Source organism: Salvelinus namaycush, chromosome 1 (genome assembly GCF_016432855.1).
Source record: "Salvelinus namaycush isolate Seneca chromosome 1, SaNama_1.0, whole genome shotgun sequence".
NCBI lineage: Eukaryota > Metazoa > Chordata > Actinopteri > Salmoniformes > Salmonidae > Salvelinus > Salvelinus namaycush.
This window is the reverse complement of record NC_052307.1, coordinates 2,727,432-2,749,748: the sequence shown is the minus strand read 5'-3', so window position 1 is coordinate 2,749,748 and position 22,317 is coordinate 2,727,432. Positions and strand designations below refer to the sequence as shown.

Here is a 22,317-nt window from a genome sequence, read left to right as displayed (position 1 = left end):
TATCTTCTGCATATACAGTTGAAGTCGGAAGTTCACATACTCCTTAGCCAAATGCATTTAAACTCAGTTTTTCACAATTCTTGACATTTATTTCTAGTAAAAATTCCCTGTCTTAGGTCAATTAGGATCACCACTTTATTTTAATAATGTGAAATGTCAGAATAATAGTAGAGAATTTATTTATTTCTTCACATTAGCAGTGAGTCAGAAGTTTACATACACTCAATTAGTATTTGGTAGATTTGCCTTTAAATTGTTTAACTTTGGTCAAACGTTTTGCGCAGCCTTCCACAAGCCCACAATAAGTTGGGTGAATTTTGGCCCATTCCTCCTGACAGAGCTGGTGTAACTGAGTCAGGTTTGTAGGCTTCCTTGCTCGCACACGCTTTTTCAGTTCTGCCTCCTTTGTTCTATAGGATTGAGGTCAGGGCTTTATGATGGGCACTCCAATACCTTGACTTTGTCATGCACACAGTAGATGTCCTAACCGACTTGCCAAAACTATAGTTTGTTAACAAGAAATTTGTGGAGTGGTTGAAAAACGAGTTTTAATGACTGGATGTAAACTTCCAACTTCAACTGTAAATGGATGAGAGGTTCCTACTGCCTGAGCTATGTTGATGTAAATTGAGAAGAGTGTGGGGCCTAGGATCGAGCCTTGGTGTACTCCCTTGGTGACAGGCAGTGGCTGAGACGACATATGTTCTGACTTTATACACTGCACTCTTTGAGAGAGGTAGTTAGCATACCAGGCCAAAGACTCCTCAGAGACACCAATACTCCTTAACCGGCCCACAAGAATGGAATAGTCCTCCGTATCAAATGCTTTGGCCAAGTCCAATAAAAATAGCATCACAACATTGCTTAGAATCAAGGGCAATGGTGACATCATTGAGGACCTTTAAAGTTGCAGTGACACATCCACAACCTGAGTGGAAACCTTCATTACTCAAGACCACCAGTGTGACAGTAATACATTCACCGCATCAGCCTAATGACAGCCCACTTGGAGTTTGCTAAAAAGGCACCTATAGTACTCTCAGACAAGATTCTCTGGTCTGATGAAACCAAAATTAAACTGTTTGGCCTAAATGCCAAGTGTCACATCTGGAGGAAACCTGTCACCATCCCTATGGTGAAGCATGGTGGTGGCAGCATCATGCTGTGGGGATGTTTTTCAGCGGCAGGAACTGGGAGACTAGTCCGGCTCGAGGGAAAGATGAACGGAGCAAAGTACAGAGAGATCCTTGATGAAAACCTGCTCCAGAGCGCTCAGGACTTCAGACTGGGTGAAGGTTCACCTTCCAACAGAACAATGACCCTAAGCACACAGCCAAGAACGCACTGGAGTGGCTTCGGGACAAGTCTCTGAAAGTCCTTGAGTTGCCCAGCTAGAGCCCGGACTTGAACCCGATCGAACATCTCTGGAGAGACCTGAAAATAGCTGTGCAGTGACGCTCCCCATCCAACCTGACAGAGCTTGAGAGGATCTGCAGAGAAGAACGGGAGAAACTCTCCAAATACAGGTGTACCAAGCCTGTAGTGTCATTCCCAAGAAGACTCAAGACTGTAATCACTGCCAAAAGTACTGACTAAAGTGTCTGAATACTTATGTAATATTTCAGTTTTTTATTTTCAAAAATGTATAAACCTGTTTTTGCTTTTTCATTGAGATATTATGTGTAGGTTGACAAGGGGGGGACTATTAAATACATTGTAGAGTAAGGCTGTAACGTAACAAAATGTCAAGGGGTCTGAATACTTTCCGAATGTACTGTCTTTGTGTTATTTTGCAATGACTTTGAGTTATTTAATTTGTATTCATCTTTTTTTTTAAATTGCATTTCTTCCACTTTGACATTTTTATTTTGTGTAGATTTGTTGACACACAATGATAGTTTTAAATCTGACTTTAGAATTGACATTGTGTTATAAGGGGTTTGAATACTTTTGCAAGACACTGTATCTTGCTGTCACCTATCGTACACAAACCTACCAAAAGCACAGCTAATCTAGAGTCCAGAGGTGTGGATTTCTCTTCTGATGCTCTCTGGTCTTGTCAGAAGAGCTGTGGTTTTGGACTCCCTGAATGTCACTGTCTGGGGTGGCCCGAGAAGGCATTTTGGTATCAGACATTATTCCATCATATTTTCTGTGTATCAGCCTACAATTCATTTGAAATGGTCTGCTGTGCACAGTGAGTGATTTTTGTTTTCCACTGTTTGTGTCAACCTCTACTGCAGAAGTCATTTATTTAACCAGGAAGTTCAAAGGGAAATAGTCTAGTAGAACACAGCTGTAGTAGGCTACCCAATATTTCTATCCAAAACAACTTTAGTCGACAACCTAGATGTCTGTTGTCGTACCAGGAGGATTGTGCCGTTTAACCCCATTTAAAACACAACAGTATTTACGAGAAACCGTTATAGGCCTATTTAGTTTGTAACGTTTAATGACATTTTAGTTGTGGGGTGCTGTTTTAAATGTTTTTTTCAGGGCAGTTCTCCTGTGTCTCTGTCTGTCTGTGTTTTTGAAAACACGTTTCCTGTAGCAGCAGCTTAGAGCTCATTGATGGAAAGCCAAGACTATTCTTCATGGCATTAACAGGCAGAGCATGGTGGCTCTTTCTGCCCTGTCAGCTCGCTGGCCACTGGACAAAATGGCATCGCCCCCCCCCCCCCCCCTCCCCCTCCCACCTCCCTCTATTGTCAGAGACCAATGGTGTGAAATCATCCGTAAGGAAATGAATGGGACAACGGTACACCATATCTTCAGTGATTAATTTGTGTAGAAAACTTTATTTTAATAACTCTTAAATGACACAAATCACAAATTTTAAGTATTTATCTATCCATTTTGACCAGATATATTAAACCAGAAAAGGGAATGTGCTATTTTGTTTTTCTTATTGAGTCGTCTGGTTTTAACGTTGAGGAATTGGCACCAAAACTACTTTTGAATAATCTGAGTGCGCATGTTTCTCGACAGAATTCTACTCTACCGTTGAGGAATGGTCTGTTATGATATCTGGTTCATATATGACCAAAATGCTGCCTATGCTACTCCATGTTTCTGCTGCTTTGCAGTTGGCTGTTTTGGGATCAGGCATAACTGAAACGTCAGATTTTTATACAAAATCTACCTCTTGTTATGTATTATATTTATTATTATTTGACATGTGATTAAGATCCCCATTTTAGATGTTGCTAAAGCAGTGGGTACTCTTCCTGGGGTGAAACATGACATAATACAGAACATTAATAGACGACGACAGAACTACACAGAGCTCCCAACGGTATTGGGACAGTAACCCCTCATGTGTTGTTGTGGCTCAGTACTGCAGCATTTTGGATTTGAAATGATACAATGACTGAGGTTTAAGTGCAGACCGTCAGCTTTTAATTTGAGGGTATTTTCATATCAGCTGAGCTGTTTAGAAAATTACAGCATTTCTCCCTATTTTAGGTGGAGTAAAACCTTTAGTGTTTGGTCACATTCATAGCAATCACTTGACTACATCAAGCTTGTGAGTACAAATTTGCAGTTTTTGTTTTGGTAATATTTCAGGTAATTTTTTTGCACCAATAGAAATAAATGTTGATATTGTGTCACTTTTATTGTAAATAAGAATATAATATATTTCTAAACACTACATTTTAAAGTGGCTGCTACCATGATTACCGATAATCCGGACTGAATCGTGAATACCGAGTGAAGAAAGTTAGACGCACAAATATCATATGTTAACCTCTCACCATTTACAGTAACAGGGAATATATATTTTGTTAGATGTATGATATTGGTGTAACGTTCTCACTAAATAAACTTGACTCCGAAGCAAGTCTTCCAATCTTACAGGGATGTTGGGGAATGCTGTGTCTCTTTTTGTTTTTACAGACACGCGACTGCTATTCAACCAGATTTTCCATATGGATCGAACTGTGGCTTCTGGTAAGGGTAACTCACTGCTAACTCTAGCAGGCTTGTAACTGCATGTCGCTCATGGCTAGTCGAACACTGAACTTGTCATTGCGGGAAAAGCTGAAACATCAATCAATGGTCGAATCAGTTCCACTTTTATTTTTTTATTTTATGTTTTTGCGGCAACATTTTTTAAATGGTTATTGCAAATTCAACAAGTTATGTTGTGAAATAGGATTTTAGAAACACTGTCTTTTATTACTTATTGTCACGACCACAAGCACCTTTCCCCCCCATTCCTATTGATACATTTAGTTTTATTAAGTCAGTTGCATTGTGGGAAGTTAAAAATAATTTTGTGATTTTAATCTTTTTTTTTTCCTTTTTTTTAACAAACATTTAATTTAATAAAAATATTTAATCAGTCATCTTCCTCAAATGATAGGGATGATGAGGGAATCTTTGCGAGATGGAGGGAATCTGATTTTATTGGTCCTTACAATAGAAATTTACCTGGCTAAAAGGTGAGCCACTTTGATATGACCGGTTATCCCGAGTTGAACTCTGAGTTGACCAACGTTTTTGCTCTGTCACTATGGGTTATTGTCGGGCCGACTCTTTTCTCTGTATATATCAATGATGTCGCTCTTGATCCACCTCTACGCAGACAACACCATTCTGAATACATCTGGCCCTTCTTTGAGCACTGTGTTAACTAACCTCCAGATGAGCTTCAACACCATACAACACTCCTTCCGTGGCCTCCAACTGCTCTTAAATGCAAGTAAAACAAAATGCATGCTCTTCAACTGATCGCTGCCCGTACCCGCCCGACTAGCATCACTACTCTGGACGGTTCTGACTTAGAATATGTGGACAACTATAAATACCTAGGTGTCTGGTTAGACTGTAAACTCTCCTTCCAGACTCACATTTTAAGCATCTCCAATCCAAAATTAAATCTAGAATCGGCTTCCTATTTCGCAACAAAGCCTCCTTCACTCATGCTGCCAAACATACCCTCGTAAAACTGACTATCCTACCGATCCTTTACAAAATAGCCTCCAACACTACTCAGCAAATTTGATGTAGTCTATCATAGTGCCATCCGTTTTGTCACCAAAGCCCCATATACCACCCACCACTGCGACCTGTATGCTCTCGTTGGCTGGTCCTCACTACATATCCGTCACCAAACCCACTGGCTCCAGGTCATCTATAAGTCTTTGCTAGATAAAGCTCCGCCTTATTCAGCTCACTGGTCACCATTACAACACCCACCCGTAGCACACGCTCCACCAGGTATATTTCACTGGTCATCCCCAAAGCCAACACCTCCTTTGGCTGCCTTTCCTTCCAGTTTTCTGCTGCCAATGACTGGAACGAATTTCAAAAATCACTGAAGTTGGAGACTTATATCTCCCTCACTAACTTTAAGCATCAGCTGTCAGAGCAGCTTACTGATCACTGCAGCTGTACACAGCCCATCTGTAAATAGCCCATCCAACCAACTACCTACCTCATCCCCATTTTTGTTTTTCTGCTCTTTTGCACACCAGTATTTCTACTTGCACATCCTCATCTGCTCATCTATCACTCCAGTGTAAATTGCTTAATTGTAATTACTTTGCTACTATTGGCCTTTTTATTGCCTTACCTCCTTACTTCATTTGCACACACTGTACATAAATAGAAAAATCTTTGTTATTGACTGTATGTTTGTTTAACTCTTGTTTGTTTTTGTCGCTTTGCTTTATTTTTGGCCAGGTCGCAGTTGTAAATGAGAACTTGTTCTCAACTGGCCTACCTGGTGGAAAAAAAAAAAAAATGAATTGTGTGTAGATTGAGGGAGGGGGGTGGGTAATTTTGATCCATTGGCTTAAGAATGTGAAGGAGGTATTTCACGTCAAAGCGGTGTACATACCGTCACAAGCAAACACCAAGGCGGCTCTCGGCAAACTGTAAAAGGGTCATTAGCTAGCAAGAATCCTCTCACCCAGAGCCGTCTTTGTCACGGGTGACCAAGCACTTTTTAAAAAACAAAACATCACAATGTGCTAGACCATGTCGTTGTTCCACATTTTGTTGTTCCAGCCTGAATTTCAAATAGAATAAAATGATTAAAAAAAAAATTTAAAAAAAATTGTCGAAGTGGAATTTACGTTTTTTGACTTTTTTAATTATTTTTTTTACAAATCAATTTAAAAAAGGACGTCAGTAAGTATTCAAACTTTTTTTATTGCCCAAATAAGTTCAGGAGTAAATTTCACAAACAAGTCCCATAATAAGTTGCATGGACTCTGTGCAATAATAGTATTTAATTATTATTATTTTTTTTAATCACTACCTCATCTCCACATGCAATTATCTGTAAGGTCCCTCAGTCGAGCAGTGAATTTCAACCACAAAGACCAGGGAGGTTTTCCAATGCCTCGCAAGGAAGGGCACCTCTTGGTAGCAAACATTGATTATCCCATTGAGTGTGGTGAAGTTATTAATTACAATTTGGATGGTGTATCAATACACCCAGTCACTACAAAGACACAGGCGTCCTTCCTAACTCAGTTGTAGGAGAGGAAGGGATTTCACCATGAGACCAATGGTGACTTTAAAACAGTTACAGAGTTTAATGGCTGTGATAAACTAAGGATGGATCAACAACATTGTAGTTACTCCACAATACTAACCTAATTGACAGAGTGAAAAGAAGGAAGCCTGTACAGAATACAAATATTCTGTGTGCAACAAGGCACCAAAGTAATGCTGCAAAAAAAATGTGAAGCAATTCACTTTTTGTCCTGAATACAAAGTGTTATGTTTGGGGACAAATCCAATACAACACGTTACTGAGTACCAGTGACCTTTCGGCAGGACAATAACCTAAAACACAAAGACAAATCTACACTGGAGTTGCTTACCAAGTCCAAGTTTTGACTTAAATCTACTTGAGAATCTATGGCAAGACCTGAATAGTTGTCTAGCTATGATCAACAACCAATTTGACATAGCTTGAAGAATTTAAAAGATTAATGGGCAACTGTTGCACAATCCAGGTGTGGAAAGCTCTTAGAGTCTTACCCAGAAAGACTTACAGCTGTAATCGATGCCAAAGGTGCTTCTACAAAGTATTGACTCAGAGGTATGAATAATTATGTCAATTAGATTTCTGTATTTCATTTTCAAATATATTTATTGAAAGTTTTTGCTATCATTATGGGGTATTGTGTGTAGTTGGGTTAGAGAATCTATTGAATTCATTTTAATTTCAGGCTGTAATACAACAAGGTGGGATAAGTTAAGGGGTCTGAATACTTTCTGAAAGCTTCTAATATCTGTGACGTGTAAAAAGCCATCCCCCACCCCCAAATTCGGCCAATCAGATCACGTATCTCTGTTCCTACTCCCCGCCTACAAGCAGCAACTTGAGGTAGCCACCAACACACAGACATGTTAGGCGCTGGACAGAGGCAGACTCAATGGTGCAGGACTGTTTTTGAGAATACTGATTGGAATATGTTCAAAGATTCATCCACCCAGGACTCCTGAACATCGTTAGTCACAGGCTTCATTAGGAAATGTGTTTTTATGTACTAGGGCTTGATCCTATCCTCTAACGTAGGGCTGGGCGATATATCGAAATCATGTTTTGAGGGCGATATTCCTTTTGCTTTTTCTGTGCTGTGTGCAATGATTATCATCATTTTCAATCACAATGATGATAATAACTAACAATCAATAGCTTTGACCAATCCCCGAGGTTTGTAAGACCATGGGATTAATAATAATAATTAGGCAAAGATGCAAAGCTTATGCAAAAGGTTAGTACAGTTTATTCACGAGAGCGCTCAAGTCAAGAATGCAAACAGTCTTTATAACACACACAAACAAGTTCAAATCTTAAGCTACAGACAGTCTTTTTCCACTAGATAGATACATTGTTTAATCTGCAACATGTTTCATAATCTTCTGCCAGCCTAACAGTTTCTCCCCTTCACGGGTGGAGACAGAATGTCCTGTAAGGAGCACAGTAGTACAACTCGTCTGTCGATTAGCTCCTCTTATCATTTGTTTCCCACTTGCAACCTGCTTATATACTAAAAAGGAACAAAAGGTCCCTGTTCTAATTCTGACTAAAACTACACACATCATCAGATTATAGTTTTATGATTCTAATACATTTCATAAAATTATATGGTTTCAGGGTGGAATATTTTAATCATTACCATTTAAGCATATAATTCCCTTATCATGGACGGGCTAACATGCTGTTCGAGATAGACCGAAGGGTGTGGTCATAAAAATGTAGCTGTTTTACCTTGTTAGCTAGCAAATAGAGCCAAGTTGTCTGAACTTGAAATATAAAGATTAGCTGGCTACTCACATGGGCTTGTGCTTGAGAGATTGTTAATGTTCTTTTTAATGCCACAAGAAGTTAGTCATTATTAGTCAATGTGCGTGGATGTGGTAAATTTAACAAAAACATGTGTTTTCATAGACTTGAAAGCTAGATCAGTGACTATTGCAACAACAAAAAACAGGTTAAACCATTTTTATAAAATAATTAGTGGGTCTTATGGTTGTGGAAGACTAATATTTAGGTATAATTTCACAAGCCCTGAATTAGATTTATTGCGGACCATCTGAAATTCAGTGTATTGGACCGTTTGGAGAAAATGGTCATTGTGAATCACCCGTACATTTCGAGAAGATTTTTAGGTCATATTGCCCAGCCCTATGTTGCCCACAAAAACAACCCGGACAAACCCCAACCAAAAACCCTGGATGAACAGAGATGTCCGTACAACGCTGCGAGCCCGTACTGCAGCATTCAATGTCAGCAGAAATGAACCCCGATGACTCGGTGGCGAGCGACGATTACAAGGCAGGCAGGTACGACCTCCTTCAAAACCATTAGGGACGCATAAAGACAATAGACTCAAACTTGAATTGACGTTTAACAACACTCTCTCTACGCATCTGCAAGGACTACAGACCTATCACAGACTACAAAGACAAATCCAGCTGTGTGGTGCCCACCGCCGGCACCCTCCCAAACACATTCTATGCCCGCTTTGAGGCAGACAATGCAGAGCCATCCAGAAAGACTCTCGTTGCTCCGGATGACCAGGTGCTTTCGCCTTCCGAAGCTGATGTGAGAAACCTTCGAGTCAAAGCCACGGGCCCAGATGGCATCACTGGCCGAGTCCGTGCTGACCATCTTCTCTGACATATTCAACGTGTCCCAGGCTGTAGTCCCCACCTGTTTAAGGACACCATCACAGTGCCCAATATGATCAAACGAGGTGACGTGACCCCGGTCATCATGAAGTGCTTTTGAGAGGCTGGTCATCAAGGCCAGCATACTAGGCACACTGGACCCATTCCAATTTGCCTACCGCTCCAACAGAGCCACAGAAAATGCTATTTCCATCACTATTCACACAGCCTTAACACACCTGGACAACAGGAAGACCTATATGGGAATGCTGTTCATTGACTACAGTTCAGAGTTCAACACTATTGTTTCCCTCCAAGCTCAGAGCTCTGGACAGCACCCTCTGCAACTGGATCCTGGATGTTCCTGATGGGCAGACCACAGGCTGTGAGGATCGGCAACAACACCTCTTAATACAGAGGTGTGTGTCCTCTGCGTACTCCTGGTTCACCCACTATTACGTGGCTATGCGTAACAAACTCCGTCAAGTTTGCTGACGACACCACTGTCATAGGCCTGACGATCAACGACGAGTCGGCCTGTAGAAAGTAGGTATCTACATATATTCCAGGACAAATTTAGCTCACACTGAGCACATGAGCACATGTGACAGTCTGGAGACGCCGTGGAGAACGTTCTGCTGCCTGCAACATCCTCTAGCATGACCAGTTTGGCGGTGGGTCAGTCATGGTGTGGGATGGCATTTCTTTGTGGGGCCGCACAGCCCTCCATGTGCTCGCCAGAGGTAGCCTGACTGCCATTAGGTACCGAGATGAGATCCTCAGACCCCTTGTGAGACCATATGCTGACACATGCACATTTGTGGCCTGCTGGAGGTCATTTTGCAGGGCTCTGGCAGTGCTCCTCCTTGCACAAAGGCGGAGGTAGCGGTCCTGCTGCTGGGTTGTTCCCCTCCTACGGCCTCCTCCACGTCTCCTGATGTACTGGCCTGTCTCCTGGTAGCGCCTCCATGCTCTGGACACTACGCTGACAGACACAGCAAACCTTCTTGCCACAGCTCGCATTGATGTGCCATCCTGGATGAGCTGCACTACCTGAGCCACTTGTGTGGGTTGTAGACTCCGTCTCATGCTACCACTAGAGTGAGAGCACCGCCAGCATTAAAAAATGACAAACATCAGCCAGGAAGCGTAGGAACTGAGAAGTGGTCTGTGGTCACCACCTGCAGAACCACTCCTTTATTGGGGGTGTCTTGCTAATTGCCTATAATTTCCACCTGTTGTCTATTCCATTTGCACAACAGCATGTGAAATTTATTGTCAATCAGTGTTGCTTCCTAAGTGGACAGTTTGATTTCACAGAAGTGTGATTGACTTGGAGTTACATTGTGTTGTTTAAGTGTTCCCTTTATTTTTTTGAGCAGTGTATATAGTTGGTTCAGAGTTTGTTGTGATATTTCAACCTGTGTGTCCTGACCTCGTCTGGCGTGGATGGACAAAATCAACATGGCGTGCGTGCCCCGGTGTAGTCAGCATGTCAGGAAGGCTCGCAGCATCGTCAAAGACCCCACACATCCCAGCCACGAGCTGTTCGCTCCCTTAGCGCCTGCCCAACGGTATCAGAACAGCAAATCTGATACAATTTTAGGCTCTGAGTTTCTGTTTACGAAGCCATCAGACTGCTGAACAGTAGAACTGGACTGACCTGCTCTGAATTCTACACACACACACACACACACACACACACACACACACACACACACACACACACACACACACACACACACACATCCATCACAACTGCTACTACTAATGTTAGGTTCTTCGTCTTCACAATTTAAACACTTGCTCCTTTAACCAAACGTGTGTAAATATTGGACTATAAATTGTGCCTGTTCTATTCTACTGAGACATTTTACTTTATGTTCCTATTATCTTTCGTAAATTTATTGTTGTTGCGTTGTCCAGAAGGAACCGGCAAGTAAGCATTTGATTGGCTGGTGTATTCCGTACATACGATTTTAATAAAACATGAAGCGTGACCAGCCATTTTGAATTATTAAACAGGCTCATTGAGACTGACATCAAGATGGATGCCCTTCTTCTTATAGACTAGACCTCTCTCTGCACATCTTGGAATTCAGAGGAATTAGATAGGTTCTATTGAATTAAACTAAACTCAATTCCCGTGGGGGGGGCAATTAGAAAGGCATTGTTTGTCAGTGCATGGTGACAATAGACCTACATGTAAACATTCTGTAGTTGATTTTTCTATGTTTTGAGGAATGGTCACACAAGTGCTAGGCTATATGGATAGTAAATCCATTCTGTGATTTTAAATTGACGCAATGACAATAAATAGTTTACATCAAAATAAAAACTTGTAGACATAATTTTTTTATTACCCTTTTTAAACTACTACTATACAAAAATTAACGCAAGTCTCAACTTATTTTGTAATTTAACCTTTTATTTAACTAGGCAAGTCAGTTAAGAACAAATTCTTATTGACAATGACTGCCTACCCCGGGCCAAACCCGGACGACGCTGGGCCAATTGTGCGCTCCCAATCACGTCCAGATGTGATACAGCCTGGATTTGAACCAGGGTCTGTAGTGACGCCTCTTGCACTGAGATGCAGTGCTTTAGATCGCTGCGCCAATCGGGAGCCCACTAGACGGACCTGGTCAACAGTAGTGCATAGTCTGTGTTGGAAGGAATAGGCTAGGGGCTACACTGCACTCTCCTCCACTAAGAGACCTCTTTTGGTCTGCTGCTCATCAGGGAAATAATCAAAGGCTTTTCCTGAATACCGTCATTCTCTCGCCTCCGCGCTTTGCCTTGCTCGCTCTCTCGTTCTCTTTCTGTCGCTCGCTCTCTCTCTTTCCTGTCCCGTTCTTTTCTTCTCTTGCCCTCTTTCCTATTTCAACACCTGGCTCCCCATTTTTTTTTTTTGATGCAGTGATTTCTCTCTTGCTCGCTCAGTGTGTGTTGTCAAAATATTCAAGGCATTCCTTTAAATCGTTCTCCATTTTTAAACATGCCGACGGCCTGCCATCTTTCTACAGGGTTATTTTAGAAACCTATGGAAGCATATAAGGCTGGCTTTCATTTTCCTAAACTGATGAATATATATATATTTTTTTTTAAATAAATTGATGATTTGATTGGCCCTTCAAACTGGATGCCAGTTCCACTGCATTGTTTTCATTGTTCCCCTCTAATCAGGGACTCATTTTAGACCTGGGACACCAGAGGCGGGCGATTGCCCTCTAATTGTAGTTGGCACATTGTGGTTTTTGACTCAACCGTCCTGAAGTTGGAGCTGAGCCAATCAGTGGACTTGGGCAAGGAAAAACAAATATCTCACTCCCCTCCGGCGCGCCCCCCTGTAGTCGTAGTACTATCAAAGATGGTGGATAAATTAAGTTTACCATGGGAGGGAGGGGGGGAATGGTCTGTTCCTGTCTACTTAAGGGGGGTGGCTCCCCCATAGGCACCAATGCGATAGCAGCTGGGTCTGGTCTACTTACTAAATTGATTTCAACTTGAGCCAGAAAGATGCAGAAAACGCAGCGAGTGGGGTGTCTCACTTCCTCATCTGAGCTTGATGGCAGCAGCCCAGGTCTCCACTTTGTCCTTTGATTCCATCTAATGTGAGGGAGGGGGGGAATAGAGAAAATGGAGAACGAACTGTTTGCCAAAAGTGTATGTTTGTCAAGCAAATAACCACTTTCGTAGTTAGCTACAGCGTTGTTTAGTTAACAAAGTCAGAACACACATGCTTTGATATCAACGGTAGTAGGCGTAACAGGCTGACCACACCGCTCGCGTTGCAAAATAAATTTTGAAATCCATGTTATTCAATTATTGCACACACACTGCTCGCGCGCGCCAACGAGAGTCTGCGTTGCCAAGGGCTAAAATAGAAATCAGTTCTATTTCTGACGCAGATCGTGCTGTAAGTCCTGCCTCTCCCATCTCCTCATTGGTTTATAGAAGCGGGTATCCACGTGCCATCTCCTCATTGGTTATACCCACATGGGTGATTGAAAGACGAACAGTTTTGCCGGTTGTCGTGGTAATACTATGAAAGTGTAGATGCCAATCACCATAAGTTCAAAGATGAAAAAGCCTGGAAGGAGGAGAGATGACTAGAAACGATTCGTTTGCCCGTTTTATGTGTGGATTAATTGTCGGAGTAGAGGACCTTGTGCATTTCAGGTAAAATAACAACTCAATGTTTATTTCCCAGGACAAATTAGCTAGCAACAGCAAGCTAGCTAAATAGGACAAATTAGCTAGCAACAGCAAGCTAGCTAAATAGGACAAATTAGCTAGCAACAGCAAGCTAGCTAAATAGGACAAATTAGCTAGCAACAGCAAGCTAGCTAAATAGGACAAATTAGCTAGCAACAGCAAGCTAGCTTAATAGGACAAATTAGCTAGCAAGTGCAAGCTAACTAGCTAAATTGCCATAAATGTTTAATGTTTTTCGACCTGTCCCCAAATTAATGTCATTGGTTCATAGTTTTGTTTTGATATTTTATATATATCAAAATATATTTATGCACGATGGTGCGCAGCCGGTTTTGGGTTCCGTACGAGCGTTTTGACGAGCAAGGAAACGTGTCGCGTTGCGCTAGTTAAGTGCTCTCTGCGGCAGACAGCCGTTCCGGCTAATGCCTGTCCTTCACAAAGTTATGCTAGGCCTACTAATCTGAACAGTCTGTATGTTAATCATTTGTGGATCTGTCCTCTTCGTATTGCTGGAGGTCAACAAGTAGGCTGCTAGTGTCATAATAGTCAGGTCACCGATGACAACAAGGCATGTTGAATGACTGGTAGCCTAGTCGTCAGATCTGATGGATAAGGTCAGGGATGGCGATCTGAAACAAGCTCATTAAGCCCTAGTTCAGTTCATATTCCACATTTCCTACAGTAAGATGGACTACTACGTTGAATCCAGTAATTGAATTATTCAGAGTTCTCCCCAAACCAAATTGTAGCTAGATTATCCACATGAAGACACCTACTAATTTAAGAATAATCATTATCCCTAAATTGAACCCCCAAAAATGTGTCATTGAGACCACCTCAATTTAATTTAGGATCCAACATTGTTTAAGAGTCTCTACTCTAGGTTTCAGGAAATGGCAATTAAATGTAAAATAATTAAATATTTCAAATATTAAATATTTCATTAGGGGGAAGTTGACTCGCACCCTCTGGACCTCCCCCTACCCATCCTTAGGCCTACATCAGCACCACCAAAATGTAGCCACAGCCTCGGTACTGACATTCCTTCTCTCAGCAGAGTCACACCAAACCTGATCTCTCTCTCTCCCTCTCCAGTCAGCAGCCAGCTGCGGGGGTGGCCTACACCCACCCTACCACCGTGGCCAGCTACACCGTACACCAGGCACCGATGGCGGCCCACTCCGTGGCAGCAGCCTACGCTCCCACCGGCGCCACAGTTGCCGTAGCCAGGCCTGCCCCTGTCGCCGTGGCAGCAGCAGCCACTGCCGCAGCCTACGGAGGGTACCAGCCGGCGCACGCCACCGCTGACTACGGCTACGCACGCCAGCCGGACGTCCCCCCGCCGCCCCCCCCGGTCACGTCCCAGAACTACCAGGTAGGATACCAGGTAACTAACATCCCACCTCAATGTTATATTCAACATGTTAGTGTTTTGGAGTGTTCATTTCACCTTTAAAGCTTTCATAATGCCCAGGCTGGGCAGTGTTCTGAGGCAGTTTTAGCACTAGTCCAAAAAAGGGTTGCAAAACAGCATTGTGGGAGATGAATTTGAAGCTTCAGGATTTGTTTTTGAGAACGTCCCCTCCATTTGTTTTAAATATATATATTATTTAAAGTCACACAGAAGTCGTTATTTTTCTCCCCCAAGAATCCTCAAGTTGAGTGAATCAAGGTGTTGGATCTCACATCTGCTTGTTCCTTATTGTGTGAAAGTCTCCGTCAATCTGGAGCCCAGATGCTGTTGGGCTGAACGATGGAGAGAACTGCTTTGGTTTAAACTGCAGCTTGTGATGGAGTTTTCTGGGGGAAAACTCCCATCTGTCCAGTAGTGATCACAACTCTACTGACATACTGCCTGTTAATTACTATTCAGCGTATGCTGTGATGACTACACTAAATATGTATTTAATTAACTTCTCTAGGGTACGTGAGACGGTAGTGTCCCACCTCTTCAACAGCCAGTGAAACTGCAGGGCGCCAAATTCAAATACAGAAATACTCATTATAAAAATTCAGAAAACAAAACATATTTTACATAGGTTTAAAGATTAGCTTCTTGTGAATCCAACCACGGTGTCAGATTTTTAAAAATGCTTTACGGCGAAAGCATACCTTACGATTATTTGAGAACATAGCCCAGCAGACAAATCATTACAAACAGTAACCAGCCAAGTAGAAGAGTTATCAAGTCAGAAATAGAGATAAAATTAATCCCTTACCTTTGATGATCTTCATATGGTTGCACTCAGCAGACATTCATTTACTCAATAAATGTTCCTTTTGTTCGATAAAGTCTCTTTATATCCAAAAAACTCTGTTTTCTTCAGTAATCCACAGGCTCAAACGCAGTCAAAACAGACAGACAAAAAAATCCAAATTGTATCTGTAAAGTTCATAGAAACATGTCAAACGATGTTTATATTCAATCCTCCGGTTGTTTTTAGCCTAAATAATCGATAATATCTCAACCGGACAATAACGTCGTCAATATAAAAGGTAAACAAGAAAGGTACTCTCTCGGTCGGGCGCATGAAAAAGCTCTGTGACACTTTAGGGTCCACTCATTCCGACTGCTCTTACTTCCTCATTTTTCAGAATACAAGCCTGAAACAATTTCTAAAGACTGTTGACATCTAGTGGAAGGCATAGGAACTGCAATTTGAGTCCTAAGTCAATGGATACTGTAATGGCATTGAATAGAAAACTACAAAACAAAAACTACTTCCTGAATGGATTTTTCTCAGGTTTCCGCCTGCCAAATAAGTTCTGTTAAACTCAGACACTATTTTAACAGTTTTGGAAACTTTAGAGTGTTTTCTATCCAAATCTACCAGTTATATGCATATCATATTTTCTGGGCCCGAGTAGCAGGCAGTTTAATTTGGGCATATTTTTCATCCAAAATTCTCAATGCTGCCCCCTACCCTAGAGAAGTTAAGCACATTGGCTTTGTCTGCTAGTCTAAAGAAGTCCCCTAATGCACTCATGACCTGTAGCTAAAGGCTACTTCCCTCTTCTTCGGGCCTTCTCCATGTGTGCAGCTGCACATTCCCCAGCATGGATTTAACAAAGCGAAATAATCAAGATGCTGAATGTACTGAAACACCCCTTGTTGATCTCTGTTTCTTTTCCCTGACTCCACTGTGTCTCTGTTTTACAGGACTCCTCCTCCTCCTCCATGTTTATTTTTCCTGACTCCACTGTGTCTCTGTTTTACAGGACGACTCCATGTTTCTTTTCCCTGACTCCACTGTGTCTCTGTTTTACAGGACTCCTCCTCCTCCATGTTTATTTCCCCTGACTCCACTGTGTCTCTGTTTTACAGGACGACTCCTCCATGTTTCTTTTCCCTGACTCCACTGTGTCTCTGTTTTACAGGACGACTCCATGTTTCTTTTCCCTGACTCCACTGTGTCTCTGTTTTACAGGACGACGACTCCTCCATGTTTATTTCCCCTGACTCCACTGTGTCTCTGTTTTACAGGACGACTCCTCCATGTTTCTTTCCCCTGACTCCACTGTGTCTCTGTTTTACAGGACTCCTCCTCCTCCATGTTTCTTTTCCCTGACTCCACTGTGTCTCTGTTTTACAGGACGACTCCATGTTTCTTTTCCCTGACTCCACTGTGTCTCTGTTTTACAGGACGACGACTCCTCCATGTTTCTTTTCCCTGACTCCACTGTGCCTCTGTTTTACAGGACTCCTCCTCCTCCATGTTTCTTTTCCCTGACTCCACTGTGCCTCTGTTTTTACAGGACTCCTACTCCTACGTACGGTCCACGGCCCCAGCGGTAACCTACGACCCTAAGCAGTACTACCAGCAACCCGTAGCTAGCTCTGCGGTAGCCGCTGCGGTAGCCGTACAGCCCCAACCCACTGCCGAGTCCTACTACCAGACCGCCTCCCTTAACACATCCTGGGACACCACGTGGAAGAAAACTCTACCAGGTGATGATGGTCGGATAGTTACTATTATCAATGAAATATGTTTTTCGAAAGCCCTTTCTACGTCAACAGATGTCAAAGTGCTTTACAGATACCCTGTCTGAAACCCCAGAGCGAAAGCAATGCACAACTGCACTCCTATTCCTTTGTGATTTTACACATTTCATTTAATAAATGTTAATGGTAGTACTAGAATGAATAATTGTCCTTTATCCATAGTCACTTGGGTGGTGATTATTATTTCAATATCATTCTACTGTATTGTACCCATGTTTATCCAGTATTGTATTGTACCCATGTTTATCCAGTATTGTATTGTACCCATGTTTATCCAGTATTGTACCCATGTTTATCCAGTATTGTATTGTACCCATGTTTATCCAGTATTGTATTGTACCCATGTTTATCCAGTATTGTGTTTATCCAGTATTGTATTGTACCCATGATTATCCAGTATTGTATTGTACCCATGATTATCCAGTATTGTATTGTACCCATGATTATCCAGTATTGTATTGTACCCATGATTATCCAGTATTGTATTGTACCCATGATTATCCAGTATTGTATTGTACCCATGATTATCCAGTATTGTATTGTACCCATGATTATCCAGTATTGTATTGTACCCATGATTATCCAGTATTGTATTGTACCCATGATTATCCAGTATTGTAGTACTCTACTTAACAGGTGAACTCTTGACCAACATCAAGCTCTCTCTCTCCTCCTGCAGCCCATAAGACAGGCTACACAGCTTTTGACCAATTTCCTCCCTTCTGTAAGAGAGACGTACATTAAGAATAACCTGATTTTTAAATGAATGTCTCTGCTTCTCCCCCTCAGCCCCTAAGACAGGCTACAGCCAGGCCAGTCTCACCCCCTACACCCAGACCCAACAGTCTCGTCAGGTGACGGCCATCAAGCCTGTTACTCCCTCCCCCGCCTCCTCCACATTCTCCATTTACCCCGTGTCCACCGTTCAGCCTGTAGCTGCCGTCGCCTCCGTCGTCCCCTCCTACTCTCAGAGCCCCACGTACTCCACCAACGCGGTCACGTACTCTGGTAAGCACGACATGCAAGCCGTAACCAGTATGCACTACCTGCCAACTACCTACTCGACCAACGCAGTCACGTACTCCCAGAGTCCCACGTATAGTACCAACCCCGTCGCCTACTCTGGTAAGCATTCAAATACAACTAGACCTATACAATTCTCTTAACTTTCCCATAGAATTCCCACCCAGGTTTTCCAGATATATTTTTTGGTTTCTGGAGGAATAAGCTCCAACTGAGAATCCTCCAGCTCCAACCAAGCCTTCTGGGAAACCTATAGGAATCCTGGGATTGTTACTGGAAATGTGTAATTGCACCACGCAATGCCTCCCCCAACTCCTCAGGCTCCTGGCCTGTGCAAAGTTGGAAGTTAGATGTGTGGGAATTAACCCCTCCCTCTCTCTCACCCCCCCCCTCCAGGTACGTCGTACTCGGGCTATGAAGCAGCGGTGTACTCTGCTGCCTCTACCTACTACCAGCAGCAGCAGCAGAAACAGGCTGTGGCGGCAGTCGCTGCGTCAGCAGGCTGGACAGGAAGCTCCTTCGCCAAGAAAACTCCCTTCCAGGTCATATTTCTATTCCAATGTTTTCTGACGACACTGAGCTCCGAAAGTATTGGGACGGTGACAATGTTTTGTCTCTGTACTCCAGCACTTTGGATTTTAAATGGATACTATGAGGTTAAAGTGCGAAACGGTCAGCTTTAATCTGAGGGGATTTTCATCCAGATCGAGTGAACTGTTTTTATTTATTTGTTTTGTACATAGTCCTCCCATTTTTAGAGGACCAAAAGTATCGGATAAATTCACTTATGTGCGTTTTAAAGTAGTAAAACGTTTAATATTTGGTGCCATATTCATAGCACGCGATGATTACGTCAAACTTGCGACTCTACAAATGTGTTGAATGCATTTGCTGTTTTGTTTTGGTTGTGTTTCATATTATTTTGTGTCCAATAGAAATGAATGGTGAATAATGTATGGTGTCATTTTGGAGTCACTTTAATTGTAAATAAGAATAGGTTTCTAAACACCCCTACATTAATGTGGATGCTACCATGATTACAGTTTATCCTGAATGAATCGTGAAAAATGAAGAGTGGTTTTGGTCTCCTAAATACTTTTGGTCTCTTAAAATTGGGGGGGGACGGGACAAATGTACAAAAAGTGCTTTACTTCCTAAACGGTTTACTCAATATGGATGAAAATACCGTATAATTATAAACCCGTAGTCATTGTAATAACCTCCCATAGGCATTATTCTATTTCAAATACAAAGTGCTGAACTACAGAGCCAAAAACAAACTTAAGTGTGTGTGTGAATAAAATATCACAAATGTTGTGCACAAATTTGTTTACATCCCTGTTAGTGAGCATTTCACATTTGCCTCATTAATCCATCCACCTGACAGGTGTGGCATATTAAGAAGCTGATTAAAGGGCATCAAATTAAAAAATAGTCTTCATTTGCAACGCTCACTGAGTTTCTTACTGCCTCTGGAAGCAACATCAATAACTGTTCGTCAGGAGCTTCATGAAATGGGTTTCCATGGCTGAGGAGCCTCACACAAGCCTAAGATCACCATGCACAATGCCAAGCGTCGGCTGGAGTGGTGTAAAACTTATCTCCATTGGACTCTGGAGCAGTGGAAACACGTTTTCTGGAGTGATGAATCACGCTTCACCATCTGGCTGTTCGACAGACGAATCTGGGGTTTGGTCGATGCCAGGAGAACACTACCTGCCCTAATTCGTAGTGTCAACTAAAGTTTGGTGGAGGAGGAATAATGGTCTGGGGCTGTTTTTCATGGGGGAAATCTTAACGCTACAGCATACAATGACATTCTAGATGATTCTGTGCTTCCAACTTTGTGGCAACCAATTTGGGGAAGGCCCTTTCCTGTTTCAACATAATGCCCCTGTGCACAAAGTGAGGTCCATACAGAAATGGTTAGTTGAGATCGGTGTGAAAGAACTTGACTGGCCTGCACACACAGCCCTGACCTCACCCCCGCCAAACACTTTTGGGATGAACTGGAACACCTACGTCTTGTGGCCTTTTAACATTTTTTTATTTAACTAGGCAAGTCCGTTAAGAACAAATTCTTATTTACAATGACAGCCTACACCTGCCAAACCGGGACGACGCTGGGCCAATTGTGTGCCACCCTATGGGACTCCCAATCACGGCAGGATGTGATACAGCCTGGATTCGAACCAGGGACTGTATTGACGCCTCATGCAGTGCCTTAGACTGCTGCGCCACTCGGGAGCCCATTACACTGATTTTAAAGTGGATTTAACAAGTGACATCAATAAGGGATCATATCTTTCACCTGGATTCCACCTGGTCAGTCTGTCATGGAAAGAGCAGGTGTTCTTAATGTTTTGTTCAGTCAGTGTTTATATTGTATTTTTATCCCCCCCACCAGAGCAAGCAGCTGAAACCCAAGCAGCCCCCCAAACCACCACAGATCCACTACTGTGACGTCTGCAAGATCAGCTGTGCAGGACCCCAGGTGAGCATAGACCCCGAGAGGTGTCCTCTATCTGTCCCTCACTCACTCAATCTATCAGTCTTTCATCCATCTCTCCTCTTTTTCCTCTCTCTGTCCCTCTTTTTCAGCACTTTTCTCATTCCCCTGTCTTTAGGTTAGCACAGAGACTCATACTTACCTACCTGTCCTTAGGGTAGTATGGAAATGCATACTACTTGTTAGTTTTTCTCATCAAGTATGTTCATAATACATGATGATTAATTCCATTGACAGATTCTATATGCCACTGCCCCCCCCCCCACCCAACCCTCCGATATAGGTTTAGCTCGATCTAGAGAGAACTGATTTCTCCCTCTCATCCACCCAGACCTACAAGGAGCACCTGGAGGGCCAGAAGCACAAGAAGAAAGAGGTGGCCCTGAAGGCCTCCCAGAGCAGCAGCAGCAGTAGTAGTAGTGGAGGAAGCTCAGCCCGGGGGACTCAGAACCAGCTACGCTGTGAGCTCTGTGACGTCTCCTGCACCGGGGCAGATGCATACGCTGCACACATCAGAGGGGCCAAGCACCAGAAGGTAAGGCTCCTTTGTCAAATGGATTTATAAAGCCCCTTGTTTACATCCGCGGTTGTCCCAGTGGTTTAGAGTTACCCGGCCTAGACCCACCGACGAGGTCCAGGAATATTGAGTGTAATGGATATGGTACTAGGCTCTATACTTAGCCTTTTTTTGTATTGTTCATGTCCATTTGCATTAGGACAAACTCTTATCAAATACATCCAGGGCATGTCTCGGGGGGGGGGGGGGGGGGGGGGGGGGGGCTGTTTTGGTCACCCAATAGCACTCACTTAGTCTATGATGACGTCACTCATTTGGCCAGTGTCACTCTGCAGTGTCCATAACATACGCTAATATTAATACTCATCAAGGGACATCAATTAGAGATCATTAGCTTTCACCTGGATTCACCTGGTCAGTGTTTCATGGAAAGAGCAGGTGTTCCTAATGTTTTGTACACCGAGTGAGTGTATGATTTTTTTTTTTTTTTACATTTGACCAACTGACTTGTTGGAAAGGTGGTATTCTGTGACGGTGCCACGTTGAAAGTCACTGAGCTCTTCAGTACGGGCCATTCTAATGCCAATGTTTGTCTATGGAGATTCCATGGCAGTGTGCTCTTTGTATATGTCAGCAACAGGTGTGGCTGAAATAGCCGAATCCATTGTGTGTGTGCTCACACAGTACCAGTCAAAAGTTTGGACATCCATTCAAGGGTTTTTCTTTATTTTACTGTTTTCTACATTGAAGAATAATAGTTAAAACTATGAAATAACTCGTATGGAGTCATGTAGTAACCAAAAAAGTGTTAAACAAATCAAAATATATGTTTTAGATTCTTCAAAGTAGCCACCCTTTGCCTTGAGGACAGCTTTGCACACTCTTTGCATTCTCTCAACCAGCTTCACC

At 42.6% G+C, this 22,317-nt stretch overlaps 1 protein-coding gene across 9 annotated transcripts in view; it reads left to right on the top strand.

Moving 5' to 3' along the window:
• The window catches only part of LOC120054169 (zinc finger RNA-binding protein-like), a 52,143-nt gene that overhangs the window by 2,879 nt on the left and 26,947 nt on the right, over window positions 1-22,317 (top strand). For 2 of the 9 annotated variants that reach the window (XM_039007165.1, XM_039006384.1), the window contains exons 3-10: window positions 3,466-3,526; window positions 3,898-3,951; window positions 14,452-14,743; window positions 17,113-17,305; window positions 18,149-18,367; window positions 18,779-18,924; window positions 20,790-20,876; window positions 21,223-21,426. In XM_039007165.1, the coding sequence (XP_038863093.1) occupies window positions 3,466-3,526; window positions 3,898-3,951; window positions 14,452-14,743; window positions 17,113-17,305; window positions 18,149-18,367; window positions 18,779-18,924; window positions 20,790-20,876; window positions 21,223-21,426 (1,256 nt within the window). Of the gene's footprint in view, window positions 1-3,465; window positions 3,527-3,897; window positions 3,952-14,451; window positions 14,744-17,112; window positions 17,306-18,148; window positions 18,485-18,778; window positions 18,925-20,789; window positions 20,877-21,222; window positions 21,427-22,317 lie in introns of all 9 variants that reach the window. The other 7 variants (XM_039003474.1, XM_039001937.1, XM_039002768.1 and 4 more) reach the window with 6 other exon arrangements.